This window comes from Mytilus trossulus, chromosome 3 (genome assembly GCF_036588685.1).
Source record: "Mytilus trossulus isolate FHL-02 chromosome 3, PNRI_Mtr1.1.1.hap1, whole genome shotgun sequence".
In the NCBI taxonomy this organism is placed as follows: domain Eukaryota; kingdom Metazoa; phylum Mollusca; class Bivalvia; order Mytilida; family Mytilidae; genus Mytilus; species Mytilus trossulus.
In genome coordinates, this window is record NC_086375.1 from 47,928,814 (window position 1) to 47,939,057 (window position 10,244).

General features: G+C 32.6%; 1 protein-coding gene across 1 annotated transcript; it reads left to right on the top strand.

Annotated features, from left to right (window-relative positions):
- The first annotated feature begins 7 nt into the window (after positions 1-7).
- Positions 8-8,645, top strand: LOC134711679 (large ribosomal subunit protein uL4m-like). Its single transcript, XM_063572443.1, has 9 exons — positions 8-143; positions 1,984-2,056; positions 2,286-2,463; positions 3,028-3,079; positions 3,687-3,804; positions 4,955-5,112; positions 6,087-6,145; positions 7,315-7,388; positions 8,493-8,645. Exons 1-9 carry the CDS (start codon positions 66-68, stop codon positions 8,627-8,629), a joined length of 927 nt encoding a protein of 308 aa, XP_063428513.1. The 5' UTR covers positions 8-65; the 3' UTR covers positions 8,630-8,645.
- The last annotated feature ends 1,599 nt before the right edge of the window (positions 8,646-10,244 follow it).

The window sequence follows — 10,244 nt, forward strand, 5'->3', positions numbered from 1 at the left end:
GTCCTGCTCAACATTACCATAACCATAACATTTGTACCAGGGAAAAAAATCACATTTGACTAAAAATGTTTTGTTCAAAGCATATATTTTGTAGACTTAATAGCCAAAATTTGAAGAATTTATTTACCTTTGCTACAGCACGTGTAAGATATTCAATTTACATAGCAGAAGACCTTTCAATTTACATAGTAGATGGCCTTATTATAGATTCTAAGAGGCTATTTTACACGAAAAGGGGGGGTGTGTGTTCAAGGACGTCCGACATAGCCTAAGCTCATAACCCTTGGCCTTGCTCCACTAATCATAATGGAGCTGCACTTATGAGGGGGTGTGTTCAAGGAAATAGCCCTTTACATTGCTCCACTTATCAAGGAGCTGCACTAATGAGAAACCTGAATCCCGCTTCTCTTTGCCATTATAGGGGGTCTCATTCGGGGGGTTCTGATCCTAGATCCAGCTTACTGTTTTGCCAGATTCCCGTATCCCGCTAACACTATGTATGTAAGCTATTCCAATTTTTTATGCAATTTCCTGTGTCCTGCTGGACTTCATTTCCCATTTTCATGGCACATTATTTTGACTTTCACGTGTCACGCTTACAAAAAATCAGCAATCCCTTCCGCTGGAGTTTGTGTTCCCGTTTTCATGTTTAATTATGAGGGTAGTAATGCCTTTTACCTACAGGAGACAAATGATAATTTTCAGCTACCATTAGTGGATAGTCATCCCATTTGTTATCAAACCCCATTTCCTTATTTTCATGTTGTGTATATATTGTCCAAAAAAGTTTAAAAAAAAAATTATACAGCTTCTAGAATGAATTCAAGGTTTTTGTTATTCAGCACATGTATCTTTACAAATAGTCAGACTCACATCCAGGTACCATGGGTACAAAGAGTACGAACACTGAGCTTCACTATAGGAAAGGGAAATTTTATATAATCATGAGTAATTACTAGAACTTAACCTAACATCAAACACTTCAACAGTGATATCACCAGTGATATTTCACTCCTTCAGTTGTTTTTCAAGATTTGAACATTTTTCATATTTGACATAAAATTGAGAATGGAAATGGGGAATGTATCAAAGAGACAACAACCCGACCATAAAAAAAACAACAGCAGAAGGTCACCAACAGGTCTTCAATGTCAAATGAATGTAACGAGAAATTCCTGCCCCCAGGCCCCTAAACAAATATATACTAGTTCAGTGATAATGAACGCCATACTAATTTCCAAATTGTACACAAGAAACTAAAATTAAATTAATACAAGACTAACAAAGACCAGATGCTCCTGACTTGGGACAGGCGCAAAAAAGCGGTGGGGTTAAACATGTTTATGAGATCTCAACCCTCCCCCTATACCTCTAGCCAATGTAGAAAAGTAAATGCATAACAATACGTACATTTTGTACATTTAAAATTCAATTCAAGAGAAGTTCGAGTCTGATGTCAGAAGATGTAATTAATCAAAGAAATTAAACAAAATGACAATTATACATAAATAACAACAGACTACTAGCAGTTGACTGACATGCCAGCTCCAGACTTCAATTAAACTGATTGAAAGATTATGATTTCATCATATGAATATCAGGCACAATCCTTCCCACTAGGGGTTTAGTATCACATCATCATAACATATACATGATATATGAGAACTTAGAAGAACATAACCTGTGTCATGCCAACAACTGGTTTATGAATAATTGTGTTTATTTCCGATGCAAAGACCCTATAAGTGAATCAATATTAACGCCAAAATATGCAATCTTTAATGACCTGACAACAGTATCATAACTATATCCCTTCTTGATAAGTCTATTTAAAGGTTTTGTTAGTTTCTGCGGTGACATGTTTGATTTCTATGATTCTTTATGATAGATAACAATAGTTTGCAAATGGATGTGGACCTACATGTAGCCTGTGTGCATCACATGATTCTAAATACTGATAATTATTAAATTTGGTTTTGACAGAATGTGACAACAACAGGAAGTTTGAGGGCAGAAGACAAAGCAGATGTAACAGGAGAGTTAGAAACAGCATCAGGTAATTATGTCGGTTTGTTAGAATTGTGTATTGTTTAAAATCTTTTAAACATGTCTGGCATACTTAATTATAAGCCTTACATCATTGTTGACTTTAGATGACATCTTGTTGTCTTTTTTTCTGTAGTCTTCATCTTAAAAGTTATTCATCCAGGGAAACCAAATAATCTTGATTAAATCACATTTATGTTTGCCTCACAATAATTTTATGTATACACTTTTTATAACAGATCCACATCTGTATGTACCAGATAGACCACCATTGCCAATTGTTACATCAAGACAACTAGAATATCCATCTGAGCATCTACCATCCAAACAAGCATGGTTAGATACAATGGCAACACTGGAAGATGAAAAGCTTGGAATTGTAGATCTACATCCAAAAATATTTGGCACCTATCCAAGGTATCCAAGTTAAATAGATTTTCCAAAGTTTTATGTAATGCTTTTGGCCTTATTGAGTCAAAATGATTTTAAGCTGAAACAAGATATTTAGAAACAGAAATATTTAGTTTCTGTAATATATTAAAGAGGAATCTGATTAAACTTGGTAAAAAAAAAATTGATTAACCTAGACTACAATTTTCAAATGTGCTACATATATTATCATCTGACCTGATTTATTATAAAGTAGAATATACCAATATGCCATCAATCTGGCATTATACATTTGTACCTATATTTTCAGTGTATCAAAATTTAATTAGTTTTTGTTCATACAGTACATATACAATATTTAAAAAAAAAACCACTTATTTAAGAAATGCCATTGTGGAAGAAAACAAGTTTAATATCTCCTGAATGCATGTATAATGTATGGTTAAAGAAAGTATTATAAACTTCCATAGTAAATCAAACTGTGTTATGAATCTATATCCTATGAAATATTCTATGCAATCATGTTTATCTCCACTCAGTATGTAAGTTGTGCATGAATTCAAATAGTTATAACCTTGTATGTATTTACAGAATTGATATACTTCATAACAATGTAGACTGGCAAAGAAAATATAGATTTATAGTAAGTATTGTCTAGTCTAAAAAAAGAAGGTATATATGTGAAAAACAAAAGGATTATTGCAATGTATTGTAAGTCATGTAAGTGTATGACAATAAACTTGTAGTTAATAAGGAAAATTCAATTGGAAAGTCCCTAATCACTTGGCAAAATCAAATGACAAAAACATCCAACGAATGGACAACAACTGTCATATTCCTGATTTGGTAAGGCATTTTCAAATGTAGAAAATGGTTGATTGAAGAAAATGATGTTAACTTAGCAGCAGATACATCCAGGTATCTTTGTGTTATCAGATTTAGTCGATATATAATATTTCATCTTGGTTTTTACATTTTCATTGTGTGTATGGGGGGGAGAGAGAGGCAACATATTTAACACTACACTGAGTTCAGACAAGTTGTAAATGAATTCAAGAAACCACAAAAAAAGTTCTGCAATAATCAGCAATTAAACCAAGCGCAGTGAGAAACCACAACCATCTCTGCAGAAAGAGAAAGGGGAAAGGCTAATTAACATCTACATTTTCAAATATTTCATAGTATAAAGATATTCTTAGCATCTGAAAAGTGCCCATTGAAATAGATAACTTATAATCATTTCTCTTTAGGATTATTCATTTGCAAGAAGCAGAGCAGAAATGCCCGGTGGTGGTAAAAAGCCCCATCCACAGAAGAAGACTGGTAGAGCTAGGCAGGGTAGTATAAGGTCACCTATATATTATAAAGGTAAGTTCAGTTATTAAGATTTTTTTCAAAACACACAAAGTCACATTTTGAAAACAATAGTGTGATTTATACATCTAAGGTAAAAACAAAACTATAATTAGATATAAGAAGATGTGGTATGAGTGCCAAAGTGACAACTCTCAATCAAGACTTGCCTTTCATATCCATAATAGTTATCAAAGGTACCAGGATTAAGTTTGTGAGCATAATATGAGGAACAACTTGCTATGTCATACTTTAGTGACTTTAAATTTGTAACATTCAGAATTTCGCCAAACAGACAGTTAAATTTAGTTCAGTACATATACTGAGTTCATTAATGTTTGGTAGGTTGTTGAATTTGGGCTATCACATATCAGTACATTTAATGATAAGCAAGTTGCTCTTGGTCATGTTACAATGACTTATTAATTTTGTATTGTTATAAAAGTCTAAACCTAAAAGGATATGACAATTAGTCTACATGTATATGAAAATAAGAAAATGTGGTATAATTGCCAATGAGACAACTCTCCACTGGAGACCAAAAGACATTATAATTTTCAACAACAGGTCACAGTATGGCCTGCAAAAACGAGCACAAAGCCCATACTGCATAGCAAGCTATAAAAGGCATAGCAATAACAAATGTGAAGCCATTAAAAAAGGAAAACTAATTCCCTGATTTTTGTGAAAAAAAACAATGAATTTGATATACATGTACTGCAACAAACGACAACCACTTAATTTTAGGCCACTCATTTATGATCTAAAGGCACTTTGTTGGCAAGAAACCCTCTCAAAACCTGTGACAGTCATATTACAACACAACATGAGAAAAAACTATAACAAACAGTTTAAAAGGGCTTATCTCATGTGATAGATCTATATAAAGCACACAAAAACCAATAAAAAATACAGAACAAATCTGAGAGTACTCACAGTTTCTGAAAGCTTATTAAATCCAATAAAAACTAAATATAGAAATCATGAGACTCAAATATCAATTAGTTTTAAGAATCTTTTTATCACATATAATAGCAATAAGTAGGTATACTTTGACCATTTCTAATAATATTTGTTCATTGTGTTAGAATTGATGAAAGTACATGTTTACAAATTAGCTATTCAAATGAAATATCATGTGACTTACAAAATAATTCAATTTTAGGTGGAAAAGCACTTGGTCCTCGTGGTCCAAAGTCTTTTTTCTACATGTTACCAAAGACAAAAAGAGTCCATGGACTATGCTGTGCATTATCTGCTAAGTATGCTCAGAACAAGCTGATTATAGTTGATTCCTTGGAAATACCAAAGGCTGATCATCAGGTCGGTTTATTATCTTATGTTTGAACATTAAGGGATTTTGTTTATGAAAGCTTTGTTGATGGGATGCTGTTAGGTTGAATTTTAAAGTTTTGTTTCAATGATGTATAAACTAAAAATAGTATTCAAAATAGTATCAAGAATTTAAATCCCAATAACTGAATGTCTGTGTGTTGAACTGCTGAATTATTTTCCTTGGTCCCTTTTACTTAAAGTTTATGTGTTGCATTACTGGTCCCTTTATACCAGTTTCTAAATGTTTGTGTTGCATTACTGAATCATGTCCCTTGATCTAAATTACTAAATATTGATGGGTTGCTCAAGTGAATTATGTCCTTTGATCCCAGTTTCAAGATGTCTATGTGTTGCTCTATTAATTTATGTCCCAAGATCCCAGTTACTTAATGTTTATGTGTTGAATTACTTAACTATGTCCCTTGATCCCATTTACTGAAAGTTCATGTGTTGCTCTACTGGATTATGTCCCTTGATCCCAGTCACCTAATTTGTATGTGTTGTACTGTTGAATTATGTCCCTTGGTCCCAGTTACTTAATTTGTATGTGTTGCACTATTGAATTATGTCCCTTTGTCCCAGATACTTAATTTGTATGTGTTGCACTATTGAATTATGCCCCTTGGTCCCAGTCACTTAATGTGTATGTGTTGCACTACTGAATTATGTCCCTTGATCCCATATACTAATTTTTAATTTGTTGCACTGCTGAATTATGTCCCTTGCAAATCTTTTTGTTATTGCTTATTATTTTATTGGTTTCCTTCAAATTATTTTAAAAGGGAGAAAGCCAATAACCCTTATCAGTCCAGAGTTAATGTTTTAATATACTAAGACAATATATAGACAAGATATAAGAATAAAACATCCAACAATGATTTTTTCAATTAAAAAATGCATGATCTGAAAATGTAGTAATTTTAAACTGTAGATTTAAGAAATGTATATGATTGGTATTTCAGTTTCTAGAAGACTTGATAGATGTCAGATTTTGGGGCTTCTCTACGCTGTTTGTTGATGAGTGAGTTTGGTTTACAAATAAAAGAATCAGATTATATGGAACTTTTATTAAATATATTTTGCAGTGATGCAGTACTTTGACTTTTGACAAAATATAGCTTAATTTTAATGGGTTAAATTTTTACACTTTCCAAAAAGCTAGTATATTTTTTGGTGAAGAATATTCCAGATACTCTGTGTTGACTTGTATCCCAAATAAAATAATGTCATGATCTTATTTTGGATCTGCATTGTAAGGACTGTTCCATTTAAACATACATGGTACCAAGGAAAATATCTCTACCATTTTATGATACAAAAAAGATATTTGACATGGATCTCTGTTACAGACTGAAAATAAAATAAAAATTGAAATGGGGACTGTGTCAAAGAGACAACAACCCGACCAAATAGCAGAAAAAAACCAAAGGCCATCAATGGTTTTTCAACACAGCTACAAAAATCCTGAGTTCAGAGACAGTTCATTAACAATAATGTATACTAGTTCAGCAAATATGGACGTCAGACAACTTCAAAATGTATAAATGAATCAAAATTTAAAAAAAAACAACGTAAAAATAAAAACAAAGGCTAGATGTTTTATTTGGGACAGGTGTGGTGGCGTGAAACATGTTTGTGAGATCTTAACCCTCACCCTATATCTCTAGACAAAGTGAAATAAACAAACAAACAGCAACATGCACATTAAAATTCAATATAAAATAGAAATAGTTGAAATTTGTAAAGTGCCTTCCATGTTTTTATGGAACACCCATAGTGGACAAAACATACTAGAAGCAAGGACAGGTTATTGTATTTTTTTTTAGACTTACACATAGTGTATGTAAAATTGTAATGTGTGCTATCATTTATGCATATCAATTCTTCTGTGGAGTGATTTTTTTACCATTACCAAGAACACAAAAAGCAAGACTTAGAAGTCTCAAAGATTTCAGTTTGTAAACTTTGTTGTTGAATCTGTAAATATCTAGAATTAGTGAATCAATTGATTGTAACTATGTTTTACATGAAAGATTTCTTTTGGAACAGATTTGTATATATTCCTCTTCAATACCTGTATGTGTATTCGTTAGGCATTTTACACTGCACATTATTTGTTGTTTTCAGATGTAAACATATATGGCTTTTTGCTTCATGACAGTAACAAAAGTTCTTCTCTTTTTATTTCAGTTCTGATATAATGCCCAGGAATTTCTCTTTAGCAGTAAACCAGATACCTCACTTTAATGCTATGCCAGTATATGGTATGTTACTTCCTGTTAAGATTTACTTTTTCCTCATGTTAATGCTAAATAAAAAAAAATGATGTAGTATGATTGCCAATGAGACCACTCTCCACAAGAGACCAAATGACACAGAAATATGCTAGTATATTGTATGGTTTGTTAGGTCATGTTAAGATTCTCTTTTACCTCATTTCAATGATATGCCTGTATATGGAATGTTAGTTCATGTTAAGGTTCATGTTTACCTCATTTTAAAGGTTGTGAGTTTAAACCTCACTTGTGCGGATGTACTCAACTCCAATCTTAGTTGACTAGGATTGTCAGTTTTTCTATGGAAGGTCAGTGGTTTTCTCTGGGAACTCCTGCTTACTCTCTCAAAAAAAACTGGCCACCACGAAATAGCCTAAATGCGGTGCTCAAAAAGTGGGGTTAATACACCAAAAATCATTTTAATGCTACGTCAGTATATGGAATGCTAGTTCCTATTTAGATTCACTCTTACCTCATTTTAATGCTATGCCAAAATATGTTATGTTAGTTCCTGTTATATCATTTGTGGATGAGGATATTGTAATCTTCTCTCTTACAAAATATTATGTAGCAAAGTATCACTTTACAAGTCACATAAAGAAAATGTTGGATCTGTCTTTGAGATTCTTTAGCAATGAGTCAACTATATTTGGTTATGAAAAGATTGTAAGAGGAATCTGCCCTTAGGTAAATTTTATCTGACTTTGATCTTATTTTCCAGCATTTGCGATGATATTCAACTTATTTGGTACCGATCTGTAGTAAAACCTTGAGTGAAAAGTCTGTAATCATATTAAAATTGAATGATATTCAGTAAAGGAAGCATGACATTTCTGCATATATGCATTCCTTTTTATAAAGCAGGTCTTACAAGAAAATTTAACTTAAACAAACTAATATTCCAAAGTCACTGAAAGGTGAGGGGTTCACATTTTTCCATGAAATAACATGTGTTTATCAAGGGTATATTATAAATACTCCTTCATAAACAATCTAATCGCAAAACAAAATAAATTCAATATATTTTTGTGTAAAATAACCTAGATATTTAATACAGCATTGAAGGCTTTTGACTTTATTATTATTTTGTAGGTTTAAATGTGTACAGTATGCTGAAACACGAGACCCTGGTATTGACATTAGCTGCTGTGGAAAAAATAGAAAGCAAACTTTTACAAATATTATATAGTGCTCAAAAGGAAGATGTTAAATTTGAATATAATGAATAAATTACCCTGTAATTGACATAGTATTTTTGTTCCATTTAATTTACATGTTTATAAAAATGTATCCATTTTGATAGAATATTTCCAGGTCCCTTTTTAGCTCACCTGGCCCGAAGGGCCAAGTGAGCTTTTCTCATCACTTGGCGTCCGTCGTCGTTAACTTTTACAAAAATCTTCTCCTCTGAAACTACTGGGCGAAATCAAACCACACTTGGCCACAATCATCATTAGGGTATTTAGTTTAAAAAATGTGTGGCGTGACCCGGTCAACCAACCAAGATGGCCGCCATGGCTAAAAATAGAACATAGGGGTATAATGCAGTTTTTGGCTTATAACTCAAAAACCAAAGCATTTAGAGCAAATCTGACAGGGTAAAAATGTTTATCAGGTCAAGATCTATCTGCCCTGAAATTTTCAGATAAATCGGTCAATCGGTTGTTGGGTTGCTGCCCCTGAATTGGTAAATTTGAAGAAATTTTGCTGTTTTTGGTTATTATCTTGAATATTATTATAGTTAGAGATAAACTGTAAACAGCAATAATGTTCAGCAAAGTAAGATCTACAAATAAGTCAACATGACCAAAATGGTCAGTTGACCCGTTTAGGAGTTATTGCCCTTTATAGTCAATTTTTAACCATTTTTCGTTAATTAAAGTTATCTTTTACAAAAATCTTCTCCTCTGAAACTACTTGGCAAAATTAATCCAAACTTGGCCACAATCATCTTTGGGGTATCTAGTTTAAAAAATGTGTGGCGTGACCTGGTCAACCAACCAAGATGGCCGCCACGGCTAAAAATAGAACAAAGGGGTAAAATGCAGTTTTTGGCTTATAACTCAAAAACCAAAGCATTTTGAGGAAATCTGACATGAGATAAAAATGTTTATCAGGTCAAGATCTATCTGCCCTGAAATTTTCAGATGAATCGGTCAATCGGTTGTTGGGTTGCTGCCCCTGAATTGGTAATTTTGAGGAAATTTTGCTGTTTTTGGTTATTATCTTGAATATTATTATAGATAGAGATAAACTGTAAACAGCAATAATGTTCAGCAAAGTAAGATCTACAAATAAGTCAACATGACCAAAATGGTCAGTTGACCCGTTTAGGAGTTATTGCCCTTTATAGTCAATTTTTAACCATTTTTTCGTAAATTAAAGTAATCTTTTACAAAATCTCCACTGAAACTACTAGGCCACAATCATCTTTGGGGTATCTAGTTTGAAAAATGTGTCCGATGACCTGGCCATTCAACCAAGATGGCCGCCAAGGCTAAAAATAGAACATAGGTGTAAAATGCAGTTTATTGCTTATAACTATGAAACCAAAGCATCTAGAGCAAATCTGACAAGAAGTTAAATTGTTAATCAAGTCAATATCTATCTGCCCTGAATTTTTCAGATGAATTTGACAACTGGTTGTTGGGTTGCTGCCCTCCAATTGGTAATTTTTAAAGAAATTTTGCTGTTTTTGGTTATCTTGAATACTATTATAGATAGCGATAAACTGTAAACAGCAATAATGTTCAGCAAAGTAAGATCTACAAATAAGTCAACATGACCTAAATGGTCAATTGACCCCTTAAGGAGTTATTGCCCTTTATAGTCAATTTTTAACAA